The sequence below is a fragment of the Acartia tonsa genome, chromosome 3 (genome assembly GCF_053477335.1).
Source record: "Acartia tonsa isolate MP-2025a chromosome 3, ASM5347733v1, whole genome shotgun sequence".
NCBI classification, from domain to species: Eukaryota; Metazoa; Arthropoda; class Copepoda; order Calanoida; family Acartiidae; genus Acartia; species Acartia tonsa.
The window spans coordinates 15975075-15998716 of NC_137262.1; the positions used below are offsets into that span (position 1 = coordinate 15975075).

General features: G+C 31.5%; 2 protein-coding genes across 2 annotated transcripts; one reads left to right on the forward strand and one right to left on the reverse strand.

Moving 5' to 3' along the window:
* Positions 1 to 9199: 9199 nt before the first annotated feature.
* On the reverse strand, positions 9200 to 11079 carry LOC145313461 (prosaposin-like). The gene is made up of 3 exons (XM_080152892.1): positions 10952 to 11079; positions 10115 to 10292; positions 9200 to 9474 (listed from the first exon to the last, which is right to left on the reverse strand). The coding sequence occupies exons 2-3, from the start codon at positions 10289 to 10291 to the stop codon at positions 9316 to 9318; spliced, it is 336 nt and encodes a 111-aa protein (XP_080009018.1). The 5' UTR covers position 10292; positions 10952 to 11079; the 3' UTR covers positions 9200 to 9315.
* A 6137-nt stretch (positions 11080 to 17216) lies between these two features.
* LOC145313462 (uncharacterized) lies at positions 17217 to 21011 on the forward strand. The gene is made up of 4 exons (XM_080152893.1): positions 17217 to 17295; positions 19402 to 19475; positions 19870 to 19945; positions 20799 to 21011. Exons 1-4 carry the CDS (start codon positions 17281 to 17283, stop codon positions 20976 to 20978), a joined length of 345 nt encoding a protein of 114 aa, XP_080009019.1. The 5' UTR covers positions 17217 to 17280; the 3' UTR covers positions 20979 to 21011.
* Positions 21012 to 23642: the final 2631 nt, after the last annotated feature.

Sequence of the window (23642 nt, forward strand, 5' to 3'; positions counted from 1 at the left end):
AATCAAACCTCTGACGCTAGAAACACGCAAGTAAAAAAAGATTGCACACAGTGGCGTGCGGTAGGAGGGTGTATTGGGGGTGACTAGAGCCCCTTTTAAATTAAGAATTTGAAATTTGCCTGGCTACCACTTTGTTTATTCACCGATGGTTACACACCCCCATGGTGAATTGCTTTGCAAGCCACTGGTTGCACATAATCTTTAGATGATCAAAACATGGTGTTGGTTCAATAATTATGCTTAAAATAATAAACTTAATTTACCATTTAAACCTTATATTTAATGGATGTATTACAGCATTTTTTCTTTCTTTATGAATTGGATTCTTGCTGCGTATGAACAAAATTGTCCTTGTTAATAAATTATAGTTATAAATGTCCATCAGTACTTTTTTGTTAATAAAAAAATCATTAGAATAGTTAACAATCTATACCTTAAGAATGGTGGACAAAATTTAGTTTATTGTTATTTTCACAACAATTGTTATTGCTGCACTATTTGTAAACATAGGTGTCCTTGTTGACCTTATGTAAATTAGTCTTAGCTCAATTGAAACGTGGTTCTTTAAAAGGTGCTTCCTTAATAGTCTTATAATATTACTCCAGTTCATCAGTACTGAATCCTTACAAATATTAAATTAAATAGGAGCTCAGCAGCCTCAAATTCACATGGCTGCTGGGTCTTCGGCAATATTAGGTGGTTGACTTAGACTTCAGTAGAACCTAGTTCTGAGGCTTTGGCTGCTGCTGATAAAAAACTAAAAATGGCAGCTGCGAATAATGTTGTTGTTATATAAAATAATCTTGATTTTTTACTATTCTTAAGTAAAAAATATAGCTTTAGCTGCAAATTTGCATTATTTTGTTATGGCTAAAAGGTTGAATTATCGCTAATTATAGATGCAACTGCCTAGCCCTGGATTAAATGATAAAAATAGAAATATTAGGATATTAATTGCGATCTTATTTTAAATATAATTTTTATTCAACTTAATACGCGGTGAACTGAATTTAGTTTCCGAAAGTGTGCGTAGCTTCCGCGTCCTATCTCAATATTTGCTACTAGCTAAAAAAGCTTCAAACTTTAAAAAAAACAAAATTTGAAAAATTTTAATTTTTGAATGTATAATGTATAAATCGCTTTTCCATTTGACCGGAGTCGCTAAAAAAAGGGTCTGCAATAATTGGGTTATCTGCTGTACACTTTAGGAAACTAGGGCTCGAATAGGAATTCATTTTCAGCTGATCTAATACGCACAATTTTTAACGAGGACAATCACGTCCACAAGAAATGCAACAAAAAATCTCTAAATAAGAAATAACATTGTATGTATTATCTGTGTGTCTGTCTGTCTTTACCGTTGGATCTTGCTAACTCTTGAACAGATATGGTTCTTCTTCACAATGTAGATTCTCATAGGTCCTGGAAAATTTATTACTATTTTGGGGTAAGGTATAACCACCCTTTGAAAAGTAATGGCCCCTGTAAATGGTGAATCCTGGAACAATTTGAAATAATGCAGTAAGTGTAGCATCATCATGACGGTGCGAATATGTCAATACGAAGTATCCAGTATTTCACGCAATTTACCAGGGTTTTTTGTTTAACATTTTTGTTAGATGACCATAGAGCAACAAAAGCTTATTTCTATTTATTATTACTAGTAACTACGCCCCTAGAGGCCTCTAGGGGCACTTGAGGAAAGTGGGAGCTGAATTCTATAACCTAATATTTTATTCTAGATTTAAAAAGGAAAAAAAAAGTTTTTTTTGGGGGGGGGTAATTTTTTTCTATGGGCGCTTTCTCTTGGGAAGATGGTGGTATTCTCCCCTAAATTATTAAAAAACCTTTCCTGGACCTTCTTCGCTGTAAAGGAGAATCATATGTGTTAAGTAGTTAGCGAAATCCTTCACTACAGACAAAAATAGCTTACTTTTCACGAATGCAATAAATTTTATAAGCGTAGCTTTTCTACTTTATGCATTTACATTATTTCTAATATGGTGATTCCTAGGACATTTAGTCACAATGTATCTAAAGTAGTATCTCTATAGTTAATCTATGTAAATATGGAAAATTTCATATGTCCTCTTATTGACTTTTTAAGCTTTAATTATTTGAATATTGTAATCCTTGTTTAGATAAAATATTAATCCTTTTTGCGTGATAGATTACTTTGCAAATTTTCGAATAAACGAATAGATGAATTGGATAAAAGTTTTCAAAAAAAAAAAAAATATATTATCACAAAGATAGATAAACAAACTAAAAATCCCATAAAACAGAGCAGTATTTTTGTTTGAAATCGTTATTACTATTGGACCAAAGATTTATATTTTCTCTGACCTCTGGACGAAGCCCATTTTGTTCCGAATTTGTATCACTTTTGAAAAGTGAGACTCCAGTTACGTCATATTTTTCTTTCCCGAAAAAGGAAAGGGGGAAAGAAAAAAAGGGAAGGGGGGAAGAAAAAAGAGATGAGAGAAAAGGGGGTTTTCCCCATCTCTTTTGAAGAGATTTTCTTCCCCCCTTCCCTTTTTCGGGAAAGAAAAATTTGAAGTAACTGGAGTCGCACTTTTCAAAAGTGATACAAATTCGGAACAAAATGGGCTTCGTCTGACCTCTGATATACAAACAGTTATAATTACTAGAAGAGAATCAACAAAAAACAAAAAAAAACAGTAAAAATGATAAAAGTTGGTAAACAAGACATGAGAAAAATACATTATGCAACTAGTTTATTTAGAAATCTTATTATCCCTGAAAAATATTGAATACTTATATAATTTACATGCATTTTATTCATGGTATATTGTCTTCAAAAAATGTATTATTATCTAACATTTATTATTACGTCTAAATCAAATTGCAAACGTTTTTTAAAAAAAATAATGTGGTGGTCTGTAAGTCGTCCTGTAACGATATGTTTTCCAGAATGGTTTCGAAACCGTATCCGTTTAATTTGAACCGGTTCTAAACCTACAGAAAAACCATGTATCTTATAGTATTACAGACAATTTTCTACAAAAAATATTAGAACAAAAATCATAATAATACCATTTTTTTGCCCGGGCGTCAGGCCTCTCGGGGCTAACAAAACTTGACTTAATCTTATAATTTTTAGTTTTACTATCCGCGGAAGGCTGTCTATAATACGATGGGATAAACTCTTGCCTTTGTACATGAATACATTCTTTAAAACTTATGCCGCTACGTCTATTAATATAAGAAAGACATTCAACCAAATCCTTATACTAAAGTAACAGAATGTGTTTGTCTTTTTGTCTGTCTGTTTGTTTGTACTGAAGGATCTCGCTAACCGCTGATCCAATCGGGTGCTCCTTAACAGGGTAACTTCTCATAGGTGCCGGGAAGGTTTATAACTTTTTAGTGGAGGGAAAAAATTACCCCTCCCCCAAAATGAAAAAAAAATAATTTAAAAAAATAAAATCTAAAATAATAGATTGGGTTATCAAATTCAACTCTCCCCTCCTCAAGTTTCCCTAGAGGCCTCTAGGGGCGTAGCCGCTAGGAATTAATAAGACAAAACATTTAAAAGTTTTGCTGCTTAACAGTACCGTGGCTTCTTTATAATTAGTGTCTGTAGTATGTGTCCGAAAATAAGTATTTATGTAAAAACGTCATTCTATGATCCTGTCATTACATTACTCTATTTGATCCGAATATGTAAAATGAAGGAATCAATTTTATTATGCATATTTTAACTAAACTGTACGATATAAAATATAGTGAGCTTGTTTTTGCTGCGCTACTTATGAATATAGTGCTCATTGGTATATTTATGATTTTTATATATGGCCTGCTTGACTAAGTAGAATTCAAATGACTCGGCTAATTTACTATAGCCGTATATACTTGTGTGCTGCAGTGTCAATAACAATTCTCCTCTTGATAAATGGTTTACCCTAACGCCTACGCGTAATCGGCTAGGCGGACGACAAGATTTCTAAATTCTTAAATCATTTCTACTTTTTCTATTATTATTTCATTATTACAATTCAAACTACTCTTTTAGTATTTACTACTAGCGGCTACGCCCATAAAGGGCTTTAAGGGGGAAGTAGAGTCGACCAACTCGTACTAATTTTATTTTTAAAAAATCTGAAAAATGAAATAAAATTTTGGGTGGGGTAATTTTTTGTCTAGTGGTGATTTAATCTGGTAGATGGTGGTACCCTTCAAAAAATAATTATAAAATATAAACCTTCCTAGAACATATGAGAAGCTACACTTTAAATTATAGTCAAATAGGTTAAGCGGTTAGCGAGATCCTTCGGTACACACTAACAGACAGTCATCATTGTACTTTTACATAAGGATAAATGAGAAGAAAAGCAGAAATATATGATTATATTTAAAGAAAATAAGATTTAACTATCTGCCAAACTGTAAATAACTATGCTAAGTGACACCGCAATATTTCAGCTTTAAAAGTATCATTCATTTGACCAACAACCCTGTAAATATTAAATGTGTGTTACTTAAGATCCATTTAACGGATTTACTGATTATCAAGCTACGAGGCTACTCTAAAAGTTTTTTTGTCTGTAAAATTTATTATCTATTAGTGTGTTAGGGAAACGATTTTTTTCGGTTACTACCCTATAATTCAATATAAGAAAGGAGGGGAGGTAGGCTTATCCCATTTACATGTTACTTATTTCTATTGTAGATTACACAAAACAATGAGCATATACTCTACACTAAATTTTTCCGTTCAATTTAAATTTTGCAGTTTAAGTTTTGTCTTTGTTTTTAACAGGGCAATTTTTATTTCATACGTGCCTAGATAGACTAAAAGATTTATTTATGAGCAGTACAACCCTTACATATAATTGTAGTTTGAAATTATTAATAATCTACCAGCGCAATATTAAGAAGTATGTTAAGAATAATAAGCTTCATAAAACGTCGAGCAGAGCGATGTTTGTCTGTTCGTCTGTCTGAATTAAGATCTCTTTAATTGGGCTCTACTCTTCAGGGAATATGACTACTGGTACTGTGGTGGTTTTAAGCTTTTTTCTGTGTGTGTGTGTGTGTGTGTGGGGGGGGGGGGGTTAGGTCATTTTTGTGCATCATGAACCACCATTATTGGTCTAAAAAGTTCACACATTAAACTATAAGGTGGCAGATACACAGAAGTCCGAGAATATCTACAAGTTTCAAGAGTACAAAGTCAAAAAACTACTAAAACATGACTTTACTATTTTGTTTAAAAAATCTTTTTGTAAACATTAGGAAACAAACACCAAAAAATATTTATAAAACTCATTTGACAAAATATACATATATGTACTGCACAAAATAAGACTCTGACATAGTCCCCATTCAACCATGTAACAAACGGACTGTCGTGGTTTTAAAAGTCGCTTGGCTTTTCTCATATAGCCTTTGAAATTATTCTACTTAAAACTCCATGGATGGACATTTGTGTATTTGGATAATTATAGAATATTAATTTATCATATTACTTTAGACTTTCTATTAGGAATGACATCGCCATAAATAATAATATTATTGAAGAACCATTTGAGAGTGACACTTATGGTTATAAAAACATCATGAGACACCAAACAATTGTAATTCTGCATGATTTATGTGCAGTTAACCAGTGTTTTTTCAAAATCACACACAAAATATTTAGTTTTTAAAAGCAATTTTATTCATAAAAAATTTGGCAATTAATTTCTACAATAAGCACAGAAGGTTGGGGGACATTGCTGGTTTAATAAATTTACAACAAGTGAACCGTCTTTTCCCCCCAAAATTAGTCAGCTACCAAAGGCAGAAAAAGTGTATTGTCATAGGGAAGATTAATTTTCCTGTTCCTGAATATCTGACTAATCAGTAAAGGTTTTGTATATCCGCAAAAAAATGATTTTAGTAGCTCAGCTTTATTACTTATCGTCATAATCCTTTATTTTATGAACAGTTGAAGAATGAAAAAAAAATTTTCTAAGGTAAATAATTAAAGCACAAAAAATAAAATATACTGCAAAATGTTTTAAATAGTATCTTCTTTTTTATTTGCATAAAAACGCATTGCTTCTTTAGGCTATAATCATCTTTAGCTGGAATTGAATTGAGTAGTTATTTCAAGTGAACATAATGCTTATGGGTTGGGTCATATAATATTGGGCGGCCAAAAAAAATGAGCAAAGGCAAATTTGTATAATCAATCATAGGATTATAGATTTTAGCAATCCATAAATGGCGAAAGCACAGCGACTTTGCGACAATAGACTTAAGTACATTAGAGTGACTAACATTTTGTTTCTTTAAATTCCATGATTTTCTTTAATTATGATTCTATATACTTTGATTCAATAAGGGAGGGGACATTGGACTGTAAATTATACTGGTTTTGATAAACAAGTTCTTTTGTTCGTAGGATTAAAACTTTGGGAACCTTTATTAAATCCTGATTGGTTGTTTCAAAACATTGTCCTAACTTTTTAACCCTTATTTTTAATATACAGAGGGGTTGATTTTATCTTTTGGTAATGTACAATCATTTTTAAAAATCAACATATAATTTATATCAATTATATCTAGTACGTACGGCTTTTACTTAGTCTTTTAGTTTGTAAAAAAATTTTAAATATTGACTTTTAAATATTAAAAAAGAAAATATTAATTTTTTTTCTATCTCAACAAAATATGACATTTAAAGATGTTTGAATTTGGCATTTTGTTGTTGTTGCAATGCTTTCATTTGATTTGATATGTTGAGTGTGCCATCTATTCCACTATGTTTATCACTTAGTAAAATAATCAGAACCGAAAAACCTTCTAATAAAGTAGCAGGGTGTCTGTCTGTTTGTACCAAAGGATCTCGCAAACTGCTAAACCGATATGGTTCTCCTTTATAGGGTAGCTTCTCATATTTCCTGGGAATATAACTATATAACTAATATAAAATTTTAAAAAAATTCTTTTGTGATCTAAAATAAAAAAATAGATTATCGAATAGAAACCCTACCCCCTCAACTGCCCCTAGATGCAAAACTAATTTCCTAAAGCAAATACTGCCCTGTAACATGTTTCCTTTTTATAATCCAACACACCCTCTACTTTTTTGCTATTGTGATTTTTCGCTAATGGTAGAACATTTTGAGGATACGACAATGTGCAGAAGTGATAGGACAATTGTGTTTGCATATTTGATTAGTTTTGACATCTTTATGATATGATGTTAGTCATGCAAAATAACAAAAAATTATTCAGACGACTAGTATTTGGATGTGTGAATTTATTAATGTTGTACTTTAGATACCATAAACTGATCTACTGACTATTTAATAAAATTTTCTACTACTTTAACGATCCTGATGGTTTTAAGCTATTTTATAAATCTGGAGTGGATTAAAAAAAGTTTATGCTTTTGAAATTTATTTCCCATGCAAGTTGTTTGAACACCAAATGGTGTAATAAAAAGTAAATAATTATGCCTTGATTAGCTTTATCATTTTTTGAAGCTATAATCCGTAAGTTTTTAGAGATAAAAATTACTATAGCAATTTCAATGTTATTTTATATGTTTATATATGTTATATGTAAGTTATTATTCAGATCTAATGTGTAGGTCTTTGAGATCTTTATAATAGTGATGTTAATTGGAGAAAATATGCATATTAAATACTACATAGCCGTTTTGTATTTCCCTAGATGTAGCTTTTAACTTAATTGCACCAACAATATCCTATCTTTGAAAGTGGACCTTCTCCTTACTATAATTTTAATTCCTGTAGTGATATGGTATAATGTAAAAGGATAAGCTAATCCTTTCCAATATGATCGAAATAGTACTTTTCAAAAGTTTAAAATGATACTTTTTGTTTGATTTTCAAGTATTAAGCCTATGAAAATAATAATTATAGGCGTTCAGTTCAGGCGCGTCTCTCTATTTGACTTTGAAGTCCAGAGAATACGTCCACCCTGTTCATCCATGAAGTCCTGGCCTTGGCATGTGTTTCAGCTTCTCCGCATGTCCACATAAGTATTAAATTAATCTGGGAAAGTGGATAGGGCCATAGAAATCACTCCAAGTACAAGGGAAATTGTCATTTATTTGAATTAGAAGAGTAAGTTAAGATTATGATTGGTTATTTCTATGAAGTTACGTGCGTCAGTAACCAGTAGCAAGTAGGTCATACAGCGGAGCATGCATATTATTGGAGCGAAGCTACTGCATAACTTTCCAACAAGGTTTATATTTTTTCGGAGGGGGGGGGGGGGGTTAAACACTTCTTTGCCTTTGCCGCCTTGGATGTATCTGCTTTCCAATTATAATTAGCCCTTTCATCGTGAAAACTAAAGACCCTTATAATTTTTTTGATACATTTATTTCTATTTTAGGAATCCTAGCCCTTTTAGCCCATTGTGATTGTGAAAGGCACCCCCAACATAAAATAAGCCTTCTAAACTAAAATGTACAAAATATATTTTGCTTTCTTTGCTTAGGGGAAAATATTTTACGTTTTCCCAGGTTATGTCAGTTTAGTTCTTACAGAAACCTTTCTTTGTATTGACATTTTTTTTGTTACAATGTCCTAACTGCTTTGCACTTGAAATATTCCTGTCATAACTTTAAATTACGTACCCTTTTTAACCCCTATTGAACTTTGTCTTACTTTTCACAAAGTTTTGATACTGCGCTATCTTAAAAAAATTGTTTTACAACTAATGTTCTACAGAAAATGCGTTACAGGAAAAATGCAGCGCAATATGAAATCATAATTACCATGATTTTAAAATTATAGAATATTAATCAATTAGTTCTAACTCTAAAAAGGACTATCTAACCTAAATCATACACACCTACAAGGACTGTTTTCGATAAATACGTTTTTGTTAATTAAAAAATCTCTGACGTAATAAATTTAATTTATTATATTCCGTTTAACACGGCGTTATACATAGCTATTCATCACTGTACGTCACTTCACAAAATATTGTACTAAATGCTTCAGGAATAACCATTTGAACTTTGAAAATGATAGGACAATTCTAACATGCCTAGATTAACGATAAGAGCTAACCGTTACATATGTACGTACATACAAACCCTAATTATAGAAAAGCTTCGCCTTTAATTAAGTAATAAATAGCAAAAAAGATTTTTAAAAATCTTTTGTTACAAATCCAATTCACAAATAAGCAATGAAAAAAACAAAACTAATATAAAAAGGTGTATTTTCTAAAACTAGAACAAATTATTACAATATAATGAGAATTCAAACCAGACAGAATTTTCTAATGATCTGTGGTGGTGGTGCGTCAACAACAGACCTCTTACATACGTCCACTGCAGACACCGATGCTAGTGCAGACCTCCTGGGGGTTCAGGTTGTCGTTCACGATACCCTCGATGATGGCGGGCAGCTGGGCTTCAACAAGGGCGTTGCAGGTGGCGACAAGGTCGGGCAGGATAGCTCCCATGGCAGCGCAAATCTAAATGTAAAAAGAACATAGTAAAAACATTCAAAATGTCACTTTTATAAGAAGAACAAAAAAGCTTATAAACATAATAATTTTCTCCATTTCATCTATAATACAAAGTAGCTTGATGTCTGTCCTTCTGTCCGTCCGTCTAAAGCTTAATATCTCGGTAACCACTGAACCGATCAGATTCTACTCTTCAGGGAATATACCTACTGGTCCTGTGGTGGTTTTAGGCTATTTTCACCCCCAACCCTCCAAAAAAAAAACAAAAAAAATCCCCATATTTTTTTTTTTTTTTGTAGGAGATATCCTTGGTCCTTTTTTTGTAGGAGATATCCTTATTTTAGATATTCTTATTTTTTTTACGAATTTCACCTTAACTTTTTTTATCATCTCTTGGGGCAAAGCCCCTAGAGGCTACGGGCGAAGCCGCTAGTGCTTTTATATTTCACTAAAAAAAACTCAAGAAAACTTCGAAGGCACCAAAGAATATTTTAAAGGGTTTTTATTTCTATGTACACATAAGATTTTACTTTAAATACTATGAAAAAAGCCTATTTAAAAAAATGCATAGCAGGCTAAGAAAATAAATTAATCAAAGTTTTTTTTTTGTATAAATCCCAAATAATCAAAATTGCTAAAAGTTTACCTCTTCAACGAATTCAACAATCTGTTGTTCAGTGGGATCACTGACCAGGAACTCATCAATGTCGGTGACGACATCAACACAGATGTCACACAACAAGTCACGTGGCTCGGACTGGTTTGGTGCGGCAGCGGTCAGGCCAATGACGGCGCACAACAGCAGAAGGGCGGCTCTCAGCATTCTAAACAAATAATTTTTGAATTTTTCAGAAAAAATTATTTGAAAAGTGAAAAATGAGAAATTAAAAAAAAATTAATGAAACATATTAAAACAGATATCATTTAAGTTTTTCCCAGACGCCAAATACTTGTTAAACGCTGATGATATGGGATTGAATTTGTTATTGATTCAATTTTCCACTTGAAAGCTTGGGTTTGAAAAAGTCGAGACTGCTTAATTTGTAAATTGTAAAGACTAAGTTTCTCAATTCTTCAATTATATGTAGAATATACAAAAAAGTTAAATCTTAATGGATATTTAGAATATTTAAATTACTTTTTCTTGGAAAAGATAATCTTAATATGCTTTTAATGACTAATTTTTAAGGTCAGACTTAGGAATTTGTAAGAAAAACTTAAATACCACATATAAACTAGTTAGAAATAAGGCTTCATAATGCATGAAATATAACATAATCGCCAATCTTAAAATATAAAATTGACATAAACGGTTTAATGTATAAACACTTGAAAAGTCGAATAATAATATGACCAAATTGAAGGTTTTTGGTAATAATGCCCTAATCATTTTTATTTGTTTTTCAATAGTTATATTTAGGCGAAAATTGATGCACACCTATAATAAAAATGTGGAAAGAAAAATGAAAAATTAAGAACTCACCTGAATGTGTTATTTGTGTTCAAGGATTCTAAGGAATGTTTTCATTTTTCAATATGACAGTATTTATACTAACCTCTTATCTCCCCCCAATAGATATTTTCTAAAAAATATGTTCACAAACTATTAACTTTAATACAAGCATATATCTTTGCATAATAGCAATAAAAGTATAAAAAACAACATTATATCGCTAAAAATCCTTGAAATATGCTCCATCGATGGAATGTTAGCAGTTTTGACAGGGAAGTTTTTAATTACTCTCTCGATCGATCCTTTCAATCTAAAAACACTTCCCAGCTAGACTCGTCTGCCATAGCCTTCAGAGCCATTCTTTCTCCCAAAGTTACAGAACCAGTTTGCCGACTTCCTTTACCTACATTATTCTATTGGTCAGAGGTTCTTAACCTTGGAGACCTGCTGCGGATATGAGTACGGCCTATACCAGTTAAACCACAGCCTTAAAATTGATTTTCAAGGTCCAGCTTCTTTCAGAGACACGTCTATAAAGGACGTGTTCTTAGCTAGGGTTACCTTTACTCACTCCAACAGTGTTGCAATGAAATCTCAATCCTGTCTCCAGATCACCTAAGTTTTATTTGTAGGAAATATTAGTTGTTCTTTTCTGTAAAATTTGATGGAACAGTCTAAAAAACATTCGGTCATGATTTAGGAAGAGCTACGCCCCTGAAAAGTATAAGAGATAAGATATTTTAATACCTAACATCACGTTGGATTCAAAAGAAAAATTAATCTTCATGGCAAGGACGTCAATGATTTGTTTGACAAACTTCGTGGTAAATTAGAAATACTACATGATAAATTTGTTTTGCTTGAGGGGGACTATTTTCCACATCACCCCCCCCCCCTTGGACAACCTTGCTCAAGTATAAGGTTTGTTTTTCATTCATTATGACCTCTTGAATTTTCACAAATTCGGGGTAAATTTTTCATTGGTTGCATGATTTAATCTACTTCATATTTAATTTTTTTGCGGAGGCGGGAGGGTGTTATTACAGCCACAGCCATCATCCCCCCCTTGGACAATATTTCTCAAGTATAAGGTTTGTTTTTCATTTAGTATGACCTTTGAGTTTTTATAAAACGTACAAAAAAGCTAAATTTTACACACTTTTGGAGCAAAAGAATTAAAAAACTATCCAATGACTATAAATTATTTAGCTGTTTCATAGCTTCTCTTAAATTTCAATTTATCCTTACATTATTGGACCATTATTCATTTCTATTCTGTTTTATACAGGAGCATAGCTTCAGCTGGTTTCGCTGGAGTTCCTCAAACATGGATTGTTACCAAAACCTTGTCTCGAATTCCTCAGACGCAGCCACAGCTTCCATCAGCCCTTCAGCTTATAGAAACCGCAGGAATCAAATTGTATTCGGTCTAAGCCGCAGCTATCCACAACCACAGCAACAGGCGCAGCTGCAGATCCTGTACCAGTATTAGGGTCTTACTAACCCTAACAATTTATTAACCCAACTTAACCTACCCATTTTGGCTATTTTTTTAGATTCACTATTAAACAATATCGTGAGAACACATTATTTTCTATAATGACATAATTGAAAACAAAAAGCATTATTAAAATGAATACTTTTTCTTTTTTTCACGTGTTGGGAGGTAAGTTGCTCCCAAACCTAATCAACCTCTCCCTTAAACTTGTCTATCAGCTCACTAAGAATGGTTTTATCTCTTGCTGTTTGTTTTTGCCAATTTGAAAATATAAAAATATAATAAACTATTTTGGGGAGGGTGGATGAGCCCAAAGACGGACCCCCTATTAATCATTCTTATGCTAATACTTTTTATAAAAAATAAACTGTTAATATTTAGAATAAGCAAAATAATTGGCTGTTTTCCTTTTAAGTGCCTAGTGAAACCCAGAAACTCCTCCTTACTTTGTAATTGAAAATAAGATGGGGGGGGGGGGGAGGGGGGATTGTTTAATTGTTTATGTTTAATTTTTATGCCCAAATAAGTATGTTTATGTTTAAAAGGGAGAATTATGTTGCTATTTTTTTTTCAGCTCATAGCCTGTTAATTCTGCCTTACATTATGACTTATGATTGTACTTTTATTATCTTTCTTTCTCGCAACTTTGAATTGTCTTTACTTGTTAATTATAGTTAATACGCATGTTTTAACTATAAAACAAATTAAAAGATAATAAAGCTTCGTTTTTTTGACGTACTGTTTTCCTTTGTAAACAATGAAAATTATCTAAATTTTTTCTTTAAAAAAATTAATATTAACGTATTTATATATAATCAGGTAAACATAATTTGTGATGGAGATATATGGCTGTTTATTAAATCTACTAACGGTTGCGCCCCTAGCATTTAGGAGCTGTGCAAAAAAAGAGATAAAGAAACCAAAATAGATTAAAAGCATCTCAAGGCTTAAATGTAAAAATGAAATAGACCAAACCCGTCCTGGGACCTATGTGAGGCTTCTCTAATATTGAGAACTCAATCATTTCTGTAGTCATTGAAATTTTAAGCTTCATACAAATTTACTTTACATAAATGGATATCCCCAACTCCCCAACATTTTATACATCAATATTTTCTTTTTATGCAAATATACAATAAATCTTAATTAGATTTAATCAAAATTACAAATAATCTTTATTAATATTTGAAACATATTTATTACTAAACAATTTACTAAATAAAAGAAAAACAAGGTTGGTTATTTCCAAAGCACTAACATAATAATATTGCTAAGTTGTAGTTAGATATGGATTTTTAAAAATAAAATCACGCAACCTATTTGATATATGCAAATTAAAACGAAATAAACGATAAATTTCCTACCCTCCCATTGAAATATTTTATTTGTTTTTGCTTTATCAAAGGGGGAGGGGGGTGGTGGTGTAAACCTTAGCCTCTTTGGTGAATTGCTGTTCACGCCACTTATAATATACCCACCATATGTATATACCAGGCTTTCCTGAAAATTATAGTCAAAGTATTCAATTTGTTTAACTGTACGTTGAAGCATAACCATAAAACACACACACATGTAAATTCTCTTAGTATCTATGTGATTGAAATGTATGATACAATTTACTTATATTTTATTTATGAATATTAAAAATTAGAACGGGATGATTTACCAAAGTTTTTTAGTAGCCATGCTTTAACAAAAAAAAACTAGGAAGGAAATGAATATAAATAAGTAGATGTTATAATTGTTGCATTCATTAACATTTATGTACATATTAGCATGGAAATATTATTTACTTTAGACCGCCCACGTCATAATTTAAATGATTAGTAAATATAGGAATCTACATTAAACATTTCGGTTCAGGTAGGAAATGTGAAGAAAGTCCTTTAGACAAAAACACAATTTTTAATTGACTTTTAATTTTCCATAACTTGCTTAATGGTTTTATTTTGGAGTACCTTCAAACTAAATCTATCTGATTAACTGCATGACTACGTGGCCAAATTTCCCTCTAATAACCAACCCTTTGATTGCAAGACCCTTGTCTGGAAGTCCCCCAACTGTGCATTAGTTGGACCTAAGCAGCAATAGTATCAATTTTGATCGTCTTTAGTTATGACGTAAATTTATGACGAGATTCGAACCTAGCACCTACCCGACTATAAGCGATTTTTATGACACATATGCATTTTGTGCAAAGTGCTACATTTTGTATATCTAACTTGATCCAACGTTTTCTAACAATATTAGTCATGTAATGAATATATTTTTTTTCTCTCTGAATATTAATTCATGTCTATATATGTTTATATTTCTAATGACTCTAAGGAACGGTATGGGGGAAACGTGAATTTCTTGGCTGCTATTCAATTTAGAAATCTGAATTTTTGTTTCTATGAGCATCAATTATATAACTAACTTGGTCTGTCAGTCTTTCGGTAATGCTCTGACGCTAATTTTATTTATTTTATAAAAACTTGAATAACTCTGCTCTGCTGCTATTCTGTATAAACAAGAATTTAAAGATTTTTCTGATCAATGAGCATCTATTCCATATCTTACTTGGGCGGTTATTCTGTCGGGTAATGGTCTGACAGTTGTTTGATTTATGTTAGGAAAAATTTATTTACTTGGGTGCTATTCTAGAAAAACTAGACATCAAATAAGGAGGTTTTGTTTTCAATTTAAAATCCATTGTATATTTTTTTGTTGTTGAAAAAATAAAGGTAGTAAGACAAGAGAGGTAATGTCTGTTTGAGCCAATAGGAGAATTCCATTGGAACCTACACTAAATCTCATTGGTTGAAATTGTGTACACATTTCATTACGAACGCATGTTTTTTTTTCATTTCATACATAGATAAAAGTCAGCTGTAAACAATATCATTTCTTAGTACAAAGCTTTAAATGAGAAAGCTTCAAACAGAGGTGGATTCTTTTTAAAAATTAGGCTCGCTACTCACTGGTGAGGCAAAATTATTTTTGTGAAAATTCCCCAAAAAATCGCATAAAAAATCTTCAAAATTAAATAAAATTATAAAATGGTTATTAACATATGATTTTGTTTAATGTTAGTAGATTTTTAATAAGCTTTTGGATGATTTTTCACAAAAATAATTTTGCCTCACCATCGAGTAGCGAGTCTATTTTTTTTAAAGAGTTCACCTCAGCTTGAGTCAAAAGTAAACAATAATATCGTCTGCTAATAATGTTCCTTTCAAGATTTGACGAAAAATCAGGTCAGAAGCGTAATCTAGATATAGTATGTCTATTGTTGAAAATATCTCTCCCCAATACACGTCTAATCTATAAATCATATTGTCCAGTCTATCGGTAATAGCCTAAATTAAATTTTTCTCAGCTGTTATCAAACACTTCTGAAATATTTTGTACATATTTGTAGGACCACTGAGCATCATTACTTACTATGCCCATCTGTCTGTCTGTTTGCCCTCTATTTCATTTCATTTGCTTTGCTGTTCTTGTTTTTACATTAAAGAGCTTCGCTACTTATGGATGTTTTCATTCTTGTTGATTTATAAATTGTATGAATCTAAATGTTTGTTTTTAAAGCAACATTAACTGGCTAGAAAACAAATAAGTAAAGATTTTCTTCTCTTATTTTCTTAAGGCTCTACATTAAAAAAATTCTTTAATAACTTTATATCAAACTAGTACTTCCCCCTAGAGGCCTCTAGAGGGATAGTATCCTCACCCATTTTCAATTTTAGTTTTAAAAGAAAAAGAAATATTTTTTGGAGGGGTATTTATTTTCTAGGGACGATAACTCTTGGAAGGGTGGTGGTACCCTCCTGTAAATATTTATATCCTCTCCAGGACCTATGACAAGCCAATATGTAAAGGAGATACATGTCAGTAAAGCAGTTATCGAGACCCATCGGTACAGACAGACACACACAGACAGACAGATATCCTGTATCTTTCATAAGGACATGCAAAAGATGAACATTTCAGAATGAGGTATCTAGTAATGCAATTTAAATTTTGTTAAATAAACGAATGAATGTAAGAGGAAATAAAGTAATGAAGTTCAGGCAATTTACACCTTACGAAGGTGAAACACCAACAAACTTATGAAAAAATGTTTTTAAAAAAATGTTAGGTTAGATTAAGTAAGAGCTAGAGGAGTCTTGCTGTGGTTAAGATTTAAATTATGGAGGGGAGAGGGGTGTTAGCTGCCCTCTTGTTTGTGTTGAGGGACTATACCAAAATTTATCTAAATTTCAAACAATTATCCAAATTAAATTGCCTTATCTGTTTAGAAATTTTATTATTTTTAGAAGCAAAGCTTTTCTATAATTAAGGCCGGTCCTTCCGTCTGGGACGGATAGCTTTTTTCGTTAATTTAAGCATGTTAGAATTGTCCTATCGCTTTCAAACTTTGAATTTTGATTCCTGTAGTAGTTTACGATTCAAAAAGCGTGAAACTCTATAATCGTTTCCAGAACGTCCGTACGTCTATTTTAAACATGCTGATTTATAACCACAAATTTTTATGTCATATAATTATCCGATTAATCCGATTTTTGTATTCTGATTCCTAGGACAACTAAGTACAATGTTATAAGCGGAGCATAATCAAGTCCTAAAAATGTAAGTATGTTTTTATATATTATCATTTTTAAAGCATTTTTTAAAACAAATTTACTTACAATTTTGTTTCGACCTTTATAAATTTATATTCTGAATATTCAGTCTGTTAATGTTCGTTTGTCATACCGTTTTAGAGTTTCTATTTAATGGATGTTGCCATCTTTGTTTTACATACTAATAAATATTCTTGTTGTTTAAAAGATAAAATTCTTATCTTTTTTATTATTCCAGTTGAATAAAAATCATCATGTCATATTTCAAGGTAATTCTATAATATTTTCAAAAAATGTTTTAATTATTGAAACTATAGTATTTAAAAGTGATAATTTAAAGCAGGGGAGCTCGGCATCAACACACTTAAATTACTATTAAGTCGCAGGGAAAACGACGCGTAACTACTTAAAAAATTACTGGATGTCTAAAACTTCCTAATATGGCAATTAGTATTCTTTTACAACGCCCAGGTTGAAAAAATTAATATGACCAAAATATGTATGTACGCCTATCTGTTCGTAGGTCAGCCCAAAAGGTGAAGGTGAAATTTATGTTTTTTCTAAAGCTTTATTATTTGGTAGATATATTAGATAAATGGGTTGGGGCTATTTTCTATCTTTTTTTATTTTAATACTCTAGGTTAGGTTATTTTGGGTACTGGGTAGGCCTGCAGGGTTAGGACATCGAGGGTATAGAGACATGTGAAAAAAAATCCCCCTTTTTTGTTTATTCTGTAGTATTCAGTCTGCTAGTTAAATATATATAAAAAAAAGTTTGTTTTTGGATAATTTCGCTTGATATTTATGTTGTTATCCTTGTTTTTATGTAAAGTTAAATGCCAATATAAAAAGGAAATCCTAATCCTAATTTAGGCAATACTCTAGAGAAATTAATCCAATTATCCTTAGGATATGTAACCAGGAATTAAAGGATTGCAGCTATCCCGATTTTTGAATTATATTGATTTCCATTAAATACAAACCGGCTTTTTTCGTCAAGAATATCACTTTGAGATAAAATTTGCCCATAGAAACATAAAAATTCCATTTTTTGTTGGAACATAATTTCAATTTTAGATTTTAACTTGATATTTGGAGTGGGATAAATTAATGGGATTTTTAAAATCATACTAATAATACAATTTATGAAATTTTCGGACGCACAGACAGACCCACCCTAAGTGTGGAAAATTAACGTTTCGTACACAAATTTTCATTTAAAATCATTAAATTCGAGTTTTTCTGTGTCCGTTTTATACCTGTACTAATACTATAGTGTGTCTTAAACTCTTTCATGTCCCCAGAGGGGTCTCAATAGTTTCCTTTTAGTTTTTTAAATATAAGGTAATATTTAACAAACTGTTTCGCTACTGAGATCTTTTGAAACAAACATTTTATCTATTTAATCTTAGGATATTAATCTAATCCTTATATAAAAGTAATAAGATGTTTATCAGTCCGTTTTTCTGTATCTGCTGGACTGACTTGGTTCTTCTTTACAGTAAAGCTTCTTAAAGGTCCAGTGAAGGTTTAAAACTATTAAGTGTAAGGGTATTTTCACCCTCCCAAGAGAAATCGCTCCTGAAAAAATTACCTCCGTCCTTAAAATACAAAATTTCACGAAGTGTATAAATCCTATATAATCAACTAATAATATCATTGTGTATCTTACTTTAGAAGTTATTAGTGGCTACGCCACTAGTATTTTTTTGGAGGGGGGCATTTTTTCTTAGGAGGTTAGAGATACATTCCCCTAAAATCGTTATAAACCTTCCTTTGACCTATAAGAGGCATTGCTGTAAAGGAGAATCATATCGGTTCAGAGGTTACCAAGATCCTTCGCTACAGACAAAAAATAGCTTACTACTTTATATAATAGGATACTTTTAGAGGTGGGAAAATATTAAGTGGTTTAACAACACTTAATACACTTAATGGGATATTGAATTCGCTTTCTAATTTGGTTCTATAATTAGTTTCTAGTAGGTACAATTTACTTGAGAAAAATACGTATTATTAATTTTCCTTATTCATAATTAAACAATTAGAATTATATTAGTTTAGTAACAGCGAAGCTAAACTACAATTTTTATTTCATTGTTTGTACGCTTGTATAGAACAATAACATAACGATAGTTATATATGTACAGTTGTAAAATTAGATTTTAATCTAACATATGTAAACAATTTTGTAGTCATAGTGTCATAACATTAGCATTACGACACGTCGTTGAGGTGACAGCTTTGACCACTTAAACTCCAATGCTTTTAGTCAACATCTAAGGCAAGGTTTGAACATTTTGATTTTGTTGCTTTGACATATTTTTTTCAAAACCTAATTGTTTTTTTTAAAATCATTTATTTTTTTTCTTCAGACTTTGATATTGGCTGTTACTCTTGTTAGTTTGTCACTACAAGTTACAGCTGTTCCTGCAACCTCAGATGACAGGTAATGTCAGCATTTACCCGACTGTCACAGTAATCATCAGAAGAACTTGGAATTGATAGGTCAATTCCAACATTTAGCTACTAGTTACTGACGGACTGACGACGCAACCCAATCTTTCCCACTTTTGTATTAATTTTGTTGGAACATGATTCCAGTTACGTCATATTTTTCTTTCCCGAAAAAGGGAAGGGGGGAAAAAAGAGATGGGAGAAAAGGGGGTTTTCCCCATCTCTTTTGAAGAGATTTTATTCCCCCCTTCCCTTTTTCGGGAAAGAAAACTATGACGTAACTGGAATCATGTTCCAACAAAATTAATGCAAAAGTGGGAAAGATTGGGTTGCGTCGGACTGACCGACCCTAAATGTAAAAAAGCATCAAAATATTTTTATTATAGTCTTCCCTGTACCATATGCAAGGACATAGTTGAAGATTTTGAATCTTGGATAACAAGTGACGCCACAGAACAACAGGTTAGACATACCCTTGGTGAAGAGAAGCTACTCTAAAATTAGGTTTTACTTAGTAAGTAACTATATTTTGCTGTAACTTATATTTAATCTCATAGACTTGCTATGTCAAAGTGTTTATGCCTTTGCAATATTTCCATCTATTTTTGTGTGCATTATAAAATTACATAACAAATGCATTAAAACTAGTGACTCAGTGATATTACAATGAAAGATAAATAATTTTTTTCTCGTGTCTGTGAAAATCTGCCTTAAGTATTTGAAATTTTTAAAAAGAAAGAAATGGATGTAAATAGAGTTTTCATTTTTCCTGATTCAAAGCAATATAAATGAATGAATAAGTATTTAAGCTATTTTTGCATGTTGGACTTTATCAAAGCATGTAATAGATCAATCAAATAATTCATTTTTATCTTAATACAACCATGATTACATTTTTATTGACTATTAGAAAGGAATTATTGCTTTATTCATTTTTACCAAAGAATATTTTCTTTATTGGAGGTATGTCTGTTCGCAACGGATGGTTCTGTTAATAAATTTAGAAAGAAATACCATTTTGATCTTTTAGCTATTTACGTCCAAATTTTTACAAGCTAAATCTAACAACTTATACATTAAGATAAACTTCATATATATATTTAAGTTTCAACATATTCAACTTGCGTTGTATCAAGTTTAATAAAGTTATTCCATGTTCCATAGACCAATTGTCTCAACATACTTTGTGTTGATTTGAGTATATAGCATACTGTAAATTATACAGTAGATTTGATAGGCGAAAATGGGGTTCGACATAGACCTAAGGACCATTGAGACACATCATAAGATTGAGGACTAAATCTTGTTCTTTCAGATAACGGACTGGATCGCCAGCGCGTGTGAGGGGATCACCCTGATCAACGACCAGTACGCCGACTACGTGAACATCTGCAAGCTTGTCCTGCACGCCGAGATAACTCAGTTGATTGAGGCGCTCATTGCTGGCCACACCCCGGAGCAAGTCTGTACTGATCTGTTTGTTTGTACCCCTTAATTCTTTCAGCTTAAATACAAAATAAGAAATTTACCATTTTCTTTATTATACTGTGGAATCGAATTTTCTTTATTATACTGTGGAATCGAAAAGTAACAGTTTGTGTGTACCGTATGATCTTGCTATCCGTTGAACGGATATGGTTCTCCTTTACAGTGCAGCTTCTCATAGGTATTGGGAAGTTTCAAAAATATTTTTTCTCAAAGCGACTTGATGGGCAAACAACCATCCCCTCAATTTTAAAACAAAATGAAAATGTTTGTTTGCTATTTACTTTAGGTCAGGTTAAATGTTTTTTTACAATTAAAAACTGTTTCACATTAAAAATTGCAACTTAACTGTAATGACTCTAACTTAGTTAAAGCTAATAAAAATTCGCATTGGTTTGTAACCAATATCATCAAATCACAAATTCAATGCGTAAAATATGAATGATTAAAATGTAAAATGAATGTTTAAAAGGCACAATTACTAAAGCCTTGAACGTAAAACAAAATGTTTTTGTTTATCTATTTGTATGTATATTTTTGTTTGTATGTATGTAAATTTAAAGGCCTTGCTGCAAACAACGTCTTTTAACAAGGACGATTTTTTCCTCTTTCACAAGACAATTTTGTTAATCTAAAGCTTGTGCATTTTATTAATATTATATACAATTGATATGACAAATTTTATTCCAAATCAGTTTTATTAATTGTTGACAGGCAAATACATAGATTGTCGTCAAAATACGGAATACGGTAGAATCTTGATAGCTAGAATAATCTTGCCAAGAAAATGCAGAAGCCTATCTTATACTACAACCTAGTAAATCCAATTTCCAACCTCGATTGTCGCATTGCCCCAACTTCAATATGGACGAACTGAAAATTTTAGCCGCTTATTTACATAGCATTTGGAGTGAATACAATTTCCTTCATGGTGTTGGCGGACAAACATACATTGTCAGCACTAGGGTAGCTTCGATACTTAAATTAGAGTCTTGGTCATTTTGTACGCAAGTCCAAGGTTTTGGACATTATAGACAGCTTGGCGGCTTTTATGCAAATTAGGGGTGGGAATACGATGTAGCCAAAATATTTAATACATAAAAGCATCTGTTAATAGTTGAATGAAGAAAAAAACAGTTTTGTAGTAAATAAAGCTAGTTATTAATTGAAGAAATTAAATGAAAATTTTGCTTGAAAATAATCAAGAAACAAAATATATAGTAGAATAATAAAATTAATAAAAAAAACTTTAAAGAAACTTCCTTTCTTACGTTCTTTTTAAATAAATACAAATTAGATTGTTTCTTTTGTTTTTATGTAGTACACATAGAAAATTATAAAAATTAATACCAGAAGCAAAATATATGATGTGTTCAAAATTAAAATCCAAATTCATAGATTCAGATGAAATATCAAATCGTCTTATTATGTTGAAATAGGATAGTTGTATTGTATTCTAAGCTAGTATTGGATTATTAGCTACCTGTTTTGTTATCTAAATAACTCTATGTTAGCTATTTGTCCACGTGTAGAAGAATGATAGATTCCATATTGCTGATTTCTCAGCTAACTAAAGTACAAGCTTAAATAAATATAAACAAATATTAATGTATGTTAGGCATATGTACTTCTGTAGAATTGTAACTTCTTTTTACTTATACTAGTGGCTTCGCCCCTAGCCTCTAGGGGCTTGGCCCCAAGAGGTTTGATCAAACCAATTTTTTTGTAATTTAGATTTTTAAAAATAAATCTAAAAAAAAAATTTTCTCTGGGGGGGGGGAGTCGACCGCACTATTTTAATTTTAGTTTTAAAAGAAAAAGAAAATTTTTTTTTGGGGGGGTATTTTTAATTTTTTTGGGGGGTTGGGGTGTCCCACCCTCCAAGAAAATAGTTATAAACCTTCCTGGGACCTATGAGAAGCTACCCTGTAAAGGAGAACCCGATCGGTTCAGCGGTTAGCGAGATCCTTCGCTACAAACAAACAGACAAACAGACACACAGACAAACAAACAGACAGACATCGTTCTACTTTGTATTATAGATTAAACAATAAAACCTTATAATTCTTAAATTATGTAGGTATGTCTATTTCATTATACAAATAGGTAAACATATTGTTTGTATTAAATTACTGTTCTGTTTAAAAAATATATAATATCATTATCAGTGTTGCTACTCTATACGAAGTACTTGTCCGTCCGTACGTCCATATTATCTCCCGAGACTGATAGCAAGTATGGATTTAAAAACTTAGATTTTTACAATTAAATGATTCTAGTTATAAATCAGAAACCTATTATTGCTACGCTACTAATGGCTATATTTGTCACTGTTTTCATTTCATTACACATGAAACAAAGAAAGAACCTATGGCAATCTAAAAATGCAACTAGTATTATAAAAACAATGAGTGTACATTGTACAACTAAAAAATGGTTAAAAGCCATTCAATCTATTAATCTAACATACTCATTAGCTAAGTAGACTTTTTGAGAAAATTCCTTCCAAGCGCTACTGGACCTTATCTCACGATCCCTCTCTGTTTACATTTTTAGTTTAATGGGATCCAAGATTTGTTTATTCTATTTTGGGCAAAGTAGACAGATCCATTGCTATCTATTCATGGTTTCCCGGGCAGAACTGATTATAATTTAAGTTGATAATATTTTTGAT